The sequence below is a fragment of the Boleophthalmus pectinirostris genome, unplaced genomic scaffold (assembly GCF_026225935.1).
Source record: "Boleophthalmus pectinirostris isolate CB_2022bp ecotype Guang Dong unplaced genomic scaffold, ASM2622593v1 HiC_scaffold_11, whole genome shotgun sequence".
In the NCBI taxonomy this organism is placed as follows: Eukaryota; Metazoa; Chordata; class Actinopteri; order Gobiiformes; family Gobiidae; genus Boleophthalmus; species Boleophthalmus pectinirostris.
Genome location: NW_026570994.1, coordinates 10,721,134 through 10,736,946, shown reverse-complemented (window position 1 = coordinate 10,736,946; position 15,813 = coordinate 10,721,134). Strand labels below are relative to the sequence as shown.

At 37.7% G+C, this 15,813-nt stretch overlaps 1 protein-coding gene across 1 annotated transcript in view; it reads right to left on the bottom strand.

The window, feature by feature from the left end:
• LOC110153209 (sodium-driven chloride bicarbonate exchanger-like) overlaps positions 1-15,813 on the bottom strand; it is a 32,850-nt gene that overhangs the window by 1,747 nt on the left and 15,290 nt on the right. Inside the window, exons 5-26 of the mRNA XM_055164882.1 lie at positions 14,581-14,724; positions 14,359-14,500; positions 13,582-13,742; positions 13,103-13,291; positions 11,691-11,779; positions 11,351-11,508; positions 10,764-10,851; positions 9,990-10,136; positions 9,494-9,594; positions 6,962-7,136; positions 5,970-6,103; positions 5,329-5,574; positions 4,854-4,959; positions 4,209-4,370; positions 3,386-3,499; positions 3,137-3,298; positions 2,123-2,374; positions 1,475-1,543; positions 1,215-1,388; positions 1,028-1,150; positions 476-537; positions 274-390 (exon numbers count right to left, since the gene is read on the bottom strand). Coding sequence (XP_055020857.1) covers positions 274-390; positions 476-537; positions 1,028-1,150; positions 1,215-1,388; positions 1,475-1,543; positions 2,123-2,374; positions 3,137-3,298; positions 3,386-3,499; positions 4,209-4,370; positions 4,854-4,959; positions 5,329-5,574; positions 5,970-6,103; positions 6,962-7,136; positions 9,494-9,594; positions 9,990-10,136; positions 10,764-10,851; positions 11,351-11,508; positions 11,691-11,779; positions 13,103-13,291; positions 13,582-13,742; positions 14,359-14,500; positions 14,581-14,724 — 3,115 coding nt within the window. The remainder of the gene's footprint in view (positions 1-273; positions 391-475; positions 538-1,027; positions 1,151-1,214; positions 1,389-1,474; positions 1,544-2,122; positions 2,375-3,136; positions 3,299-3,385; positions 3,500-4,208; positions 4,371-4,853; positions 4,960-5,328; positions 5,575-5,969; positions 6,104-6,961; positions 7,137-9,493; positions 9,595-9,989; positions 10,137-10,763; positions 10,852-11,350; positions 11,509-11,690; positions 11,780-13,102; positions 13,292-13,581; positions 13,743-14,358; positions 14,501-14,580; positions 14,725-15,813) is intronic.

Sequence of the window (15,813 nt, the reverse complement as noted above, 5' to 3'; positions counted from 1 at the left end):
GTTAAGAGGGGGAGCTGAGGGAGGAGTGGAATGAGAGAACCAGGCAGGATATGTTAGTCTACACTGTTGGAAGTCAGGGAGGGCAAAAACGCTTTAAGATCAACTCAACCCCATAACTGCTTTCACTTTCCAGGAAATATAAGATAAAAGGCAAATACTCCATAGCATTTTGACAACAAACATATATCTGTGCTTGTTTGATCTTTGCTCTCCTTAAATCAAATCAAATACATTGCCATGGAAGTCTCCCAGTCATGAGGTGTAGGAGCTGACCTTTTTGACCCTGGCTCTTTCTCTTTTTTGGCTGTCTCTGGATTCACGTTCTTCCACACGTTTCCGAAAGATCCTTTGGACATTTCATCAGTGATATTCACAGTGGAAGGATCGCTCCTATGAGAACAAGCCATGTCACGTTCAAATGCCTTCAGACAGTTGGATTTAAATTATTATCGAAAATAAATTTAAAAAAAATTACTTGTAGTGACATTCAAGTGGCACCTGGACAATCCCCTCTTCTGCAATAATACTGTGCTCCTCCTAAAATTAAACATAAGTCAAGGTTACATTTCATTGTCTAAAATGTTATTAACACATTTTTCATATGGAGGGCATGGGTCAAATTACTCAGTGGGTCCTTATTAACACATGCTGAACCTAAACAATATTTGTTATATATAATTAATTTGTTATATTATTAATATAAGATTAGAAAGCACAAATTTGCCATATTAATCTTGAGGCTTAAAGGTGCACTGTGTAATATTTCTAGTGGCGTCTTTTCAATGGACAATTTAAATTCCACTAGAAGACTAAGAAGACTTTATGTCAATTTTTGTTTCACATGCATTGTCCAAGTAACTACGGTACAGAGATTTTAATGATAAATCCAGTCAAACTTCAACTTTCTGACCTGTCCTCCAGCTCAACTTTAAACTATGGACAGTTTAGAAATTGTGCTGTCCAATCCCGCAAACTCCAGCCTATTTACTTCAGTGAAAGTATCTCAAGTAGTGAATTAAACATTTACCTCTTGTGCAGCATCCTCCAGTTTCTTCTTCTTCCACTCTGGCATTAGGTCATCTAACCAGCTCAGCTCTCTTTTGGAGAAAATAAAATCCAGCAACTTCCTTATAAACACCAGCGCCAAGACCTTAGACAAAAGGGAAGCGAGTCAGACCCCATTTCTCCAGCTATAACACAAGTGTATGTATTACCATCATAGGGAACACTATAGCTGCTCTGGAGGTTTTGATCACCCACAGCAGGACTAAGCAGCTCAGTTGGATGATGGTGAAGAGGTGGACTTTTCGTAATGGGACATGGCGAAGGTAGATGAAGTCCGGCTGGTGCTTCGCTGGCATCCCAAACAACCTCAGACGATCAAAGAACTGTACACACACACGATACAGGGTTAGCTCAGTTTAAATGAGATATTTGATCATATTTAAAAAGTGAATGAGAGAATGAGAGTTACCTGGATGCCTCGGAGTGAAGATGCCCCCATGTACAAAAATACACCATATAAAACAGGCATAGGAATGAACTGAAGAGATACAATAGAAAAAGAACTTTGAGTTAATTCACTTTTTAAATAAGTATGACATAATTTTTTACACTTTCTGAACAACAAACTATAATAAACAATAATTTGGAAGTGTATGTTTGGTAGCTCAAATCAACTCATGTTTATGTCCTCAATATATAGAGGCAAATTACATCCTAATGTAAGTAACAGCAACAGTCAGATCTGTGGGCAGTGTCTGTAGTAGGCCTGTTTCGATAAATACTATATCCATTTATTGTTCAATATATGTCAGATGGAGCAATACTTTTTAGGGGTCAGTATTTATTGTGTGTACATTTCCTTTGTACTAGTGGGGATTTATTTACTTTTTTCTGTCCTAATATTAGATCTGAGCTGTAGAGGGTTGAATAAATAACTTCTATGTTTTTTTAAACCACATTGCAATTTTTTCCCATGTTTAAGGAGGTAATCCTGCTTTGTTATTAGTTATTGTATCAGTGGCATAAATTAGTTTCAAAATGATCGTCTATATATTTTTAACAATAAATCATAGTTCAAAATTTGTTATCATGTCAGGGCTAGTCTGTTGTGTCTGACCTTGAGGACAGAGGTCATGAACACGGAGCAGCCCATGAGAGTGAAGATCATGAGGCCGGTGAACCGCTGTTCTCTGATTCCAAGAAACTTGGGCTGTTCCCCAGGGGCAGAGCACTCGGACTCCAGCTTCAGACTGTTCACATGGGAGATGGACAGCACCGTGGCAGCTACAAACCAGGGCAGTCCCATCACAGAGCACACCCCCAGCATTACCCCCACCACAAACAGGTCCAGATGGTAGCCACAGCCTTTCTGCAAGACACAGCACAAACTGGGTGTAAGATTTAAAGGTCCTATATTACCTCAAATGGACTCTTGTGAGTTGTTGCTACCACAAACCCGGATTTTTTATTTATTTATTTTTTTATTTTATTTTTTTACACATGGATCTCCAAAGCTCAAAATACTCAGTTCAACCCTGTGATGTCATGAAGAGGTAGTTTTCAAGTTAACTGATATCTTTTACCTTTAGTTCAGTAGAGATTGGCAATTCCAGAGCTGCAATTATCCAAATGATTCCAGTGAAGGTTTATGGAGTTTGAAAACACAGTGAAGCACTTCCCTTATTACCACATGAAATTACAAGGTGGAACAGAGTGTTTTCTGTTTGAGAGAAGAAGTGAGCCACATTTTCTGTTAAATTTGTGAATCAAACAAGATACAGTTCCAGGTGTGTTTGTTATGAGGAAACAATATTATAACATAGATCAGAAAATGGCTTAACCTGGGTTACAGTTTGCCAAATGGGATAAGGGCAATACTTGTAGTCTCTTACTCAACATAGGAATGTATTAATGAAAGCGTTTCACAAGAATATATTTTGTAATTAAAACATGATGTGTCAGGAACTGAAAGTAGCACTGAATCTTGCATTTCTTGAAGCTGCTCGAATTGAAAATAATTGAAAACAATATTATTTAACTGATTATTTAACTGGTTATTAAATAAATAAAACAAATTGCAAAGTGCCAAATTAGTGAATCATCATATTACACACACAGCGTCATACAATACCTTGAGTTTGTGCTCCTTCCTGTTGATGATAACTGCTGTAATCTGCTGGTCCATAAAGATGAGAATAGTGCAGAGCAGAGCAGGGATGAAGGTGATGATGGTGGTCCACCAGGGGTTTGGACCCACTGGGTTAATGAGCCAGCCACGGTCATCACGGGTGGGCTGGATTATAAAAAAAAAGGGGGATAATTAACCTACGACGCTGGGCAGTTTTGATGCTTTCAGTTCTGTGTAGTTAAACTGACTTACTTTGAACTTGCTGGGAACTTGAAGCTTTGGTGATGGAATTCCTAAGCTATAATCTACAAAAACCATGGTGAGGATCGTGATGAAGACTGCAAAGTCACTGATGATGGACCGAACCTAGAAGAAAATCAAAACATTCGATTGATTAGTTTATTTCAGTGAGTATATATATTCCATAAGATTACAGTAACAGTACTATTTAACATACAGGAAGACCAAAAAGGTGTAGGCTGAAGCTTAAGGTCTACCCTTTATTCCTCTGTCATAGCAGCATTCATATTCATAAAGATGCCAAAAGGAAACAAACAATCCCATAACAGTACAGCAAAGTAATACAGCGCAAATTTCATAATCATAATTCATGTATCTGCCCAGAGTTAAACATTCTTTTTTATATACATGGTTGAACTTCTAAGCTCATATTGGCTATTTTTGGATTCTAACCATATTCTGAAATGATTTAGTTTTTTATTTGATTTTCAATGTGTAAAGGTCCACAAACTCGTAAAATTTTAGGGTTTGAAAGTTGTAGTTGTGTCAGCTCAACTACAACCATGTTTAACTATATCCACAGGGGGGAGCCAGTGCACTGCATACCGATGTCTGCAGAGTCTGCTTCATGTTTATAGTTATTACAGAGATTGAAAGAGACAGAGGAGACACGCAGTCTGGCTTTTTGCATTCTGTCTACAACCAGCAGATGGCAGCAAATACCTAACAGACAAACCACTGCAGTCAAAACAATTTTATCTCTTGTTGAAATGAGAGGTCAATGAGCTGTGAAGCAGATGAAATGAAGAACATTCGAATAAAAATAGGTTTGTACCTTGGTGGGGAAATAGCGACTGAATTTGAACTCTTTGAGGAAGGCGGACATTGAGACCGTTGAAAAGAAGAGGATGACGCACCAGAAGAGGACATCAGGGATATATGGACCATGTGCTCCGCAGGCAGCTCCCACAAACTCCCCATGCAACTTCTCACACTCCTGACAACAGCAAAGACAACCACAGGAAGAAAACCATTTTCAAACTTCTTGTGTCTACAGAGAAAATGACATGGCCCTATTTTAGAATATCATATTTCTAGGCGATTTTTAGATGCTGATATTGACAGTGACAGAATGAAGTTTCCACACTGTATCCTCTGATGCTGATTCTGCTCAGTTCTCAGCCCCCCTCCTCTTCTTATGGAGCATGATGACTCAGCAAAATGCGCATAAAACAACCCTACTACATTTTTTGTGTCTTGGAGAAAGTAATGCAGCAAATTTGGATTAGAAATGTTGAGCAAAAATAAATGAGCATAAACCTTCAGCTTAGTTAAAATTTAGTGAGGAAATGTGACAGTAGACTTTTAGGAAACCCAATTTAAAAAATCTAAAAATATATAAATCTACAAACAGAATAAGATTTCATTGCCTTTAGTTTACCAAACTCCAGTATTCAGGAATATAATTATTTTTCCTTACCGCAACCTCCAGATTTGTCCAGTTGACCTCTGAGGGAGTGATGTTTCTTTGTTCCCACAGCAGTTTAGTGTCATTACTTGGATGGCTGGGCTCCACACACTCACACCTTTTAAGAAAGAACTTTACCATTAACAGAAAAATACAATTCCTTTTAGATAATTTCTATATGAAAACATTGTGACACTGTATGTTTACCAGAAGCAACATTCTAACTAAAAAGTAAATCTCTGACAAAGCAAGGCAGTGGTTCATTAATCCACCAACCCAAAGGTCAGATGATCGATTTCCTCTTGGACTGAATTTATTGTCCTGTCCATAAGCAAGACACTTCACCCATCTTATCTAGTATGATTGAGGTATGTGAGTGAGTGATTGTGGACGGTCACTCACAGATTGGAATTCAAACAGATCTAACTCACATATATTTTGTTTTTGGAGTGCAGACCTAGACCTAGTCACATACTTTGACACTTACGAGTACATGGTGAGCTTCTGCAGGTTGTTGTTCTTATTGATGGGATAGTGTACTCCCAGGTGAACCAGCTTCTCCAGGGCCTCATAGATAAAGATGATGCAGATCAGAGCAGCGAAGGCTTCTTCAGTGAAGCGTGTGATGTAACAGACCAGAGAACTGGCATCTGTCGCCACTAACAACAGGCAGAAGAAGGCTGTCCACAAGCCAATGCAAGCTCTAAGGGACAGGTAGGACAATCCATACTCCCTTTGAGGAAGAAAAAAAAAACACATTTGTGTTAATTAATATTTATAACATGTAAAATGCAAAATAGGAGGACAAAATTATATCTATAGTAAGTGGATAGCATAAGAGGTGCGAACAGAAATTCAATGTAATCTTCCAAGTGTAATCCTATGAGTAAATATTGTTGCACTTCATTTTACAGTCCATTCATATTGTGCGTACTTGAACCTCAACCAAGATGTTTAAAAAGATGTTTTATCACATTTCTGATGGACTGCGAAAATATGATCTGCGTATCAGTATTAAGAGAACAGACATAAATATTGGGACTGAAAACATTACCCTTACTACACAAAGAAGATATACACATCTCCACCTCCATAGCTGTCTTGATATACTGTATGTTGTACACTTACTTGCAAAACTTGAAGAGGATCTTTTCAAACACAAGGACAGGCCCTGTACTCCCCAGAATAGTGAGGGGCTGTCCACCAAATAAGGAGTAGGCAATCCCAGTCATGGATGCTCCAAACAGGGACTCTATAGCACTCTGAAAATACAGGAAATTATTCTGTAATGTCTGTGTAACATTGTTAGCTACACAATCAAGTACATAACGATTTAACTTAAGATTCAATCAAATTACTTTTGTCATTGCATTATCATGCCATCCACATAGTCAGTTAGGGGACCTCTTCCATATATTGTTAAATCATATGCAATTACTCAGCTATTGAGTAAGCTAGTTGTAAGGCTGTGGCAATTCACGGAGTAATGGCAATTATCATCCCAATCAATTACCAAAAAAATGTGTAACTAAAAAGCAATAAATAAATTTAGTTTCCAATCTTTTATACGCTCATTGTGCCTCACTTGAATTACAAAACATTAGTTATTCATGGGTGTCAGCTTCCTGTTATAGGCAACATTTTGAGAACTTTTTCCCATTGACAAATATAATTGTCAGTTTCTATGACAACAGTCCCAATTTTCATGTTCTATTTTTTGTATTCTATGACCCCTGGGTAAATTATAATTGAGGCCAGGACTCCCCTGAAAAAGAGATCCTTATTCTCAGCAGGACTATTCTGGTTACATAAAGGTCAAATAAAAAAATAAAAATAATTCTAGGAGGTTAGCCTGTAATGGTTCTAAATAACTGTCCAAATAACTGTAATCAGAATGTTTTGGTCAATAATTCAGAAGCTTTATTTTTTTTTCACATATTTCACTGTTTCACTGTATGATTCACTGTTTTTATCTTTCCGGTATGATTTGTGTATTGCTCTTTTTACTGTTTTAATATTTGTTCTGTAAAGCATCTTTGAGTGTCCTGAAAAGCTCTATATGAATAAAATGTTGTATTATTATTATTACTACTATTATTATTATTATTATTTGTCTTTACCACTCGTCCCTCTGTAGCCTCTCCCAACAGACCCCCAAACGTGATGACAGGAGACATGCAGGCGCAGTACAGGAAGAGGAAGGAGGCCAGACACTGCAGGTTGATGGCATCTGTGTAATCTGAAAGGTAGAACGGAGCCTTTCGCTTGACGTCCAAAATGAGCCCGCCGAAAAACCTGTTAACAATAGATATAATTATTAGACTAATATTCTCTTGAAACTACAATGTGTCTAATACAATGTAATAAGAGGTTGCCTTAATGTTGTGTCATAATAATATTCTAATGAGCTTATGGTTTAAAATGAGACAGGGAGGGCAGAATTCTATCTTGGTTTGTGGTTAGTAACTCGGTAATTACTGGGCCTATTCACATTAAAGTTCTTACATTACACAATATGACTCTTGTGAGCTTTAAGCAATGTTATACTGTTGTTACCTCCTCAGAAATATACCTGGAGTTGTTAGTTGCTAGTCTGTCTACATCTCCAAAATTCAAAATGCTCTGTTCCACTTTATAATGACATGTCAGCAGTAGTTTTCAAGGTAACAGTTACCCTTTATCTTTAGTTCAGTAGAAATTGTCAATTTCAGGGCTGAAATTAATCAATTCTAGTAAAGGTGTATGGAGTACAAAAACACAGTGGACACAGATACTTCCTGTATTACCACTTGACATCACAAGGTGGAACAGAGTGTCTTCTGTTTGAGAGAAGAACTCAGCCTAAAGATGCAGGGTTTATGTGTTAAACATGTTTGAATGAAGCAAAACACAAATCCAGGTATGTTTTTGATGAGGAAACAACATAACATAGAACAGAAAATAGTGTAAAATGGGCCTTTTAAATAATTTGATTAATATAGCAAGTCTGTAGACTATTTCTAACATAGATCAGATTCAATATTTGTGGATTTACTATATGTCCATTTCTGTCTTTCTGAGTGACCTATATAGTCAATATTGACCTCTGCCCTCCAGCTGAGAATTTGACATTGTCTGATTGTACTACTGGAATCCTGAATGGGCTGTATTGAGTAGACTGGAAGTGTCAAGACTAAATATTGAAAAAAAAAAAAAAAAAACGACTGAGTGCCATGTGTGTTTTTAACAAGTGGTGAGTCAATCTGTCGACTCATGCGTCTATCTTTGGACACGCTCTACTGGTGCAGCAAAGAACAGGCTGGAGGTGGTTACTGTGGCAACGGTGGGTGGGATGTTGTGGGGTTTCTTCCAGCCGCATTGATAGCTAAGGCCGGGCTTGTGGCCAATCATCTCGGGGGGAAAAGAGGTTGTACTGACGCATACCGGAGCTCTCTTTATCACATCCCTCACTGCTTGTTATCAGACACAACCGTGATAGTACGCATGTTACGTGAATGAGATGACAAACAAGTTAAAATGACATCTAATCCACTATTCATGTTTTCAGATTGTGAAATATGATGATGGGACAAGAGGCCTATTACATGATTGATTAAGTGTATTTTTATAATAAATCCACAATGTAACAATAACCAAACTATAGTGATATTGTATAGTAAAAAGTATTACAGTAATATTGTGGAAATCTCAGCTTAAATTCACTGGTTTGGTGCAGCAATAAAAAAACCTGCATAGACCATCATCCTTTGCTCCTTTTCAGTGAACACTACATGAAAAATAACTGTTATTTAGGACTTTGAAATTTTAATTAGTTGGATTATGCCAGAATCAAAGTCTAGTCAACATATTCACAATTCTGTTAGCCTGTACAAAATATTGCAGTAAATATTGTACCATGAGATGCGGATATCACTACATCCCTAATGATAACACTGTACTACATCCAAACTCCATATTAAAGGTACATTATGCTACTTTTATAGTAGAGCAGGCTTGTCCAAACTATGGCCCGTGGGCTAAATGCAGCCCTCACACAATTTTTTCTTGGTCCTCAGGCTTAAGTAGAGAGTCCACCATGTGCTTATCTCCATAGCATTTAACTCATCTATTATGCATGAAATTAATTAGAGATACTTCCACTGCTAGGGCTACATTGTCGTCAGTGCAATCTTGAAACACTGAGGTTGAAGAAACTTTGCTGAGGTTTCAGGTTGCAGATTTGAATGAAGTAATGACTCGATGTCTGCCTGTAACTGGTCACTTTGTTTTATCCCCTCAAGAAAAAAGCAGAGGGAGGGATAGGAAAAGCAGAGGCTGAGGAACAGACAAATCAGAGGAGGTCCAATTACACCCTGATTACAAGCATACTGTAGAATGTGGTGACCTCATCTAAAACTCATCAACTTTGTATATTAACAATGGACCATAAATGACAGTGGAGTAATAATCAGAGCAGTTTGCATTAATGTGAAATGGTATATGTCACTAAATAATATATATACAGTATAATATACAGTGGGTGTGCAATGTCGCGTGCTTTTGTGTGCTTAAATTATAAATAATCCTCCACACTAAAGGAAAGCTGCTGTGGAGATTGATAAAAGGCACTATTTTTAGGTCGTGCTCAGAGCCTAGCTACAAATAACACTTACTTTCCAGTGCGCTGTAGCTCTGGTCCTCCATGACCTCCATGTTCTTCAGATTCTCCCAGATCAGTAACACCATTGGGAACGGGGGGAATCTTCCGCTTTTCCTGCATAGTGGTCGTAGATGTTCAAAGTAATATAGTATTGTAGTAGTATAGTAGTAGTAGTAGTAGTATAGAATTGATCCTCAACACTCTCTACAACAAGTTCCAGTCAAATACACAGATGTACTGAGACCCTAAACAACCTCCTTCTGAGAGAAAAAGGTTGTCCTCCCAAAACAAAATAGTTCACGACTTTGTAATTGCAACAAGCTGTGTTTATATAGCTTTATATTGTGATGTGTGAATTACTGTGTCCAAATAATTTCTCTTGTGGATCAGTAAAGTTTGTCTAAGTTTAAGTAAGTCTAAGTCAAGACTAAATCGCATTGAAAATTATAGGAGGAATCAGATTATATATTTACATAGTAATCAAAATATATTGTTATCATGTATTTTACCTGAGAGGGGACATTTTTTGGAGGCTCTATTCTGATAGACGGGTCCCATTCTCCAGGAGGTAACACCGTCACTTGGTCGAGGAATTCATCAATCCCTGCGATCAAGTCACTTCTGTCTTTGGCTTTATATGCGACATCATGGAAAATCTATAGACAAGAAATGCATAGGAATAGATAGAGTACTTAACTGTCTTGAATCGAAGTAAATTGTATGTTTCCTAATGATAAAAATAATAATTTAATTAAGAATAAAAAATCCTGTTGGCTCAATATTTATGGTTTGTACATTTTCTTTATAAAAGTGAGAGATTTGGGATATTTTAAACTGCAGAGGATTGAATAACTAACTTCTGTGGTTAATTATTACCATTTTAAATGGTTCACTGGGATTCTCTTGCATTATTTTTATTGTATCAGTGGCAAAAAGTAGTTTCAATATTATTGTTTATTCAAGTATATCTTTGTAGCAATAAATTGTGCTTCAAAATTTGTTATCATGACAGGCCTAGTAGTTGCTTTTATTGCTCAAAAATACCACAGAAAAACATGCATTCTGGGTCACCTCTCCACAGATTTGACCTACAAATATGATGGCGTCACCTGCTTGTTTCCATGGCAACAGATACATTTAATGAAACATTCCAGGAATAGCAATTACATCTATATGGAGACAAGCATACAAAGTGACAGATTCTCCATCAGAAAAGTTACATAATGCACCTTTAGGTGACTCATACACAAAAATCTAAATAAACGCCCTAATTTATATCTCACCTCATCAGTCATAAGTGTAGCAATTGACCTGCCAATTTCATGATATTGGGGCCCTTTCCCAAGAGGACCAAGCAGGATGAAGAGAAACCTGTCAAATAAATAAAAACAGTTGGCACATCCTTGCCACAGCTCATTCAAAACACAATGTAAAAATGTCAAACTTAATTTCAAAACTAAGGAATAGACTCGATACTCAATACAAATTCAGATACCACAATGATAATAACAATTCTTTATGTAGATAATAAAATGTGAATTTCAACATAAAATGGTATTACTTTCTTTTATATTACCGAGTGGCCTTACACTTGTGTAATCCCTTAGTTGTCCAGGTAGGTTCCATAGTGGGCCATGGACGTATACTAGTCTTTTTACTCTTATACTTGTTCTGATACAGCTCAAGATCATTTTAAAGCAGTTCAGGACAGGTTCATTTCTGCCCTGTGAATGTGACTTTTTCAGTATTGCTACTTGTTCAAATTAGTTCCTAGATTCAATAATAGTTTCAGTATCAGTTAGTATATGACTTCCAATACTTTTGACAACCCTAATTCAAACTAATTGAAAAAGCCAGTTATGAGTCAAACCTGGTGGTGATAGGAACCTCGGCCAGACCATTGAGCAGAACAGCGGGAGCCAAACGGACAAAAGCTACCACGGGGCGATCCAGGAACTCCAGCTCTCCTACCAACACATTGGACGCCTCTGCTCCTGGTGGGATTTTCTTCATGAAGTGGAGGTCAATCTGCAACATGAGAAGACATGATAGAAACAACAAACAAAGATTAAGATACTTTCCCATGTAAATAGTTCTTGATGACCGCTTTAACTGTAAGTACATCTTGGTTAAACACACAGATGCGCTTATGTACCCAAGTATCAGTGTTCGTGGATAAACATGGCACCGTAGTGGGTCTGGAGTCTCACCTTGCTGAAGTCCACAGCGCTGTTTTCTCTGCTCACGTCCTGCTTGCCCTCTGTGCTGGCAGGCTGGCTTTGGGGGGAGACAGTTTGGCCTGTAGGGCAAAAAGGGAGAGTTAACAGTGTCTGATTCACACAGGGTCAAAGGTCACCACTGTTGGTTCCCACACGAGGATGGTGGTCTCCCGTGAGTAAGGATGAGTTATAGTTATGATTTCATGGAGAATAGGACATAAGACTAAATCTTTTAGTTTTAAACAGTCCTGCTTAGTGGCAAAATAGTCAGTAGGTTGGCAGTGTGAAATTTACACATAACAGAAGGTTTGATTTCAACTTATATAACTAGTTCAAATTTTTTTTTTTAATGTTAAAGGTTAATGAACGAATATTCATAAATAATATCTATGACTAACACATGGTTTATAAATAGATAAATTACATTGCACCACATAACACTACATATTATGAAATGCTAATCCTGTGTGTATTGGGGAAAGCAATATTACTCATAAAACTACAAAAAAAAGCTAATATCCTAGATCCTATCTTACATAAAATTGACTCTTGTTAGCTTTAAGCTATGTTATAATGCTTTTATCTCCTCAAAAACATACCTGGAGTTGTGTTTTGTTTCATTCACACATGTTTTAGTAATCCTTTCTTATTAGCCTGTCTACACCTCCAAAGCTCAAAATGATAATCCAAATGATTCTTTTAGGAGGTGTAGGGAGTTTAAATGCACAGTGGAGCACATCCTGTATTACCACATGCCATCAGCAGGTGGAACAGGTGGAACTCAGCCTAAATATGCAGGGTTTGGGTGTTAAACATGTGTGAATGAAAGAAAACATAACTCCAGGTATGTTTGTGATGAGGAAACAACATTATAACATAGATTAAAAAATAGAGTAATATGGGCCCTTTAAGTATAATTTCTTACCGTACGGTTTATAGAATAGAACATTTTGAGGGATAACGATTGGGATTTAGCTGGTGCGTTGGTTGCCTGTGCATATTTCTTCATCTTGTGTAATAAGACTATAACCTCATACTACTGCCTGAAGGAAACATAAGATATTTAATCCCAGGCTATATGAAGCTATGTCGTCAGAAGGACATCAGTTATAAAAAGGGGATGCATAAATAAGATGGACAGCATACTGTGTGGCCATGCAGAACATTTCTAGTCCTTTGTGGGTGAAGTGTTGATATCAGGTAATGTTTTTTAGAATTTTCATGGTGTAAAAAACAAGATTAACTGGTGAGTCAGAGAAAAACACAGCAAAACACAAGTAGGAGAAAATATGATTAATAATAAAAACCTTAAACAGCATTCACTGATGTTTGATTGAAAACACGCTTATTTAGTCAATAACAAAAGATGTCATGTACAACAGCAGGTGTATGTAGGTGTGTACCATTCTTGTCCATTGAGTGTGGTTCAGACTGCTTTTTGCCGATATCTGCAAAGGAGCGCACTATAGGGATGCGATTGGCCAGTTTCTTATGGTTTTGGTGGTGGTGCTGTTTAAGAAGGGCAGCTCGGATTCTTCTTCTGGCATCTTCCCCCACTGCACCGGCCGAATCATGTTGATCTAGAACCATGTCTGTGAAGAAAAGAATAGAAAGATAATAATCATATCATAATTTTATAATATAATAATTTTAGGTCTGAATATTAGTTTAAAGGTGCATTGTGTAACTTTTTTGGTGGAGGGTCCGTCAAATGTTTATCTCCATGCAGATGTCATTCTGTTGAGCATTCCAGGCAGCGCAATGACATATCCATAGAAACAAGCACGTGATAGGCCCCCAACCACAAAGTTAAACAGTGCAGCTTTAAGTATGTTTTCCAGAACCATGCAAATTCAAATAAATATCGCATTAAGATTTTAACCTGCAATCTCCTCGAGTGAGTTGGCCCTCATGTCCAGCATTACGATGCCATTCATGATGCAGCTGCGGAGTTCAAACAGGCTGTGTAGAGAGAGAGTGGCTACGTAGGGTTTACTCCAGCGCTCACCGCCATCTTCAACATCCTCCTCAAACTTCAGCCACCTGTGCACAGACATCAATTTCATTTACTGGTGATTATCTTGTCTTGGTTATTTTATCTGAAGTTTGGACTATAGAAGAAATATGAGAGATACTGAACTACATTCATAACATACTCCATACAACTGTACAAAAACTCACCCTTATGTAACAGATAACCCTATGTCATGTTAATCACTATTTCATCTATGCACTCTTTCTCACTACTGACCTGTTGTATATAGCTGAGATATATTTGTATTACCATATTTCTATATTTTATTTTAATACATATACATTTATATCATTATACCATATTTGACATCAATCTCTTGCGATTTTTGCTACTTATCTGAAGTTATTATTACCATTTATATTATTGGTCTTTTTTATTATAATATATTCTGATGTGTGAGCTACAGTGTCAAAATAATTTCCTTTATAGCTCAATAAAGTGTGTCTAAGTCAACGTAAGTTGAAGAAAAATCATGTTTACTGTATCAAACTTCCGCCAACGGCATAAAGACAACACACTCAGTTATCTGCGGCAACACAAACATTTACACTCTACAGAACAATGTATAGATAATCCCTCACTGTATTGGGGGTCAAATGATCCATCCGACCCAGTTATTTGTACCTTGCTGTCTCTTTCCATTCTGCATCCTCACCCTCCCTGAGGCAGATTTCATCCAGTTCTGTGAACAGAGCATGGGGGATGTGCTCTTCATCGCCATCCTCTGTCCCCAACAAAAACTGCACCCTCTGAGCTGGAGTGTCTGCTGTATCAAGTGGGAAAAGGCAAGTTTAGATTAAGTACAACACTACAGTTATGATGTTTTTCTGTTCACATCTAACTTACTGTGTGAGGGAGACTCTCGGCCATCATCGGCTGTGGAGTCTCTTTCCTTGGACCTCTTTCTGTGTCTGTGTCCGTGATGTCGGTGACGTCTGTGTGACCTTCTTCCCAGAGGAACATGAACCCCAATGTACAGAGTGCGATGGCCTAGAGGGCAGAGCACACAGAGTAGGGACTGATGAATATTCTTTTCCTTTTTTTTTTCTTCTTTACTTTTTGCAAATCATTTCTATAGTAACACATTCCTTTCCTGGCATGTACTAGCTACCTCAGGCTCAACATGAAGATAATAAAAGCTGACTGTCATCTCTTATCTTGACCACACTGCCTTGCATGACATAGCCTCTTTACACTGCACTTTGTTATGTGGCCAGACGTGGCCAAAGAAAAAGACACCATATAATACGCCTGAGTGTCCCACAAGATGAAGCAAGTTAGAGTGTATTTAAAACTATTGGAAAAAACATCACAAAACAAATCTCCCATAAAATAACACTCAGACATAATGAAACTTTGGTCACTGATATAGCACCCTGGGGAGCTGTCATGGAGGAGATGGGATAACAAGACTATGTCAGCTCTGTCAAAATACATTTGTAGTGAGGAGTACCTGACAGTGCTGGTACTGCTGTAGGTGCATTCAACCAGAGCAAACTGCTCTTAGCATTGAGTAAATTATAGATGAGGCAAGTAAAGAGGACAAAGTATGGGACCAACTTGGTTGGACTTTCCCTAAAGGACTCAGTGTGGCATGGCATGTGCAAGCATAGGATGACTACAGAACAGCATACAGTACAGTGTTCATCAGTCAAGATGAACAAAGAGCTTCAGAAAAATAGTCCTCCTCATCCCCCTACAGACAGCTGCTGATGTCACACACCTTACTGCTACGTCAGTGCCGTTCAGTTTTCCAACGGCATTTGAATTCAGCCAGTGGTGTGTGGAATTTCTGATATTACTCACCAACTAACACAATGTAAACATGTTCTGTATTCTAATAATGCAAGGTATAGTCAGACAAAATGTTGCATAAACTATATATACCCAATAGTGCAAATAAAATGTACATAAATATAAATAAATATTGAGCAACCCAAACAATAATGAATTGAATGAGTCGTTTTAGTAATTATCCTGACAGACCTATTGATGAGACAAAGGATCACTGCAGAGGTGAGTTTAAGCACTGTGGCAGACACAGAGCGTGTCATTACAGCAGCTTCACCTGAGGAGGAG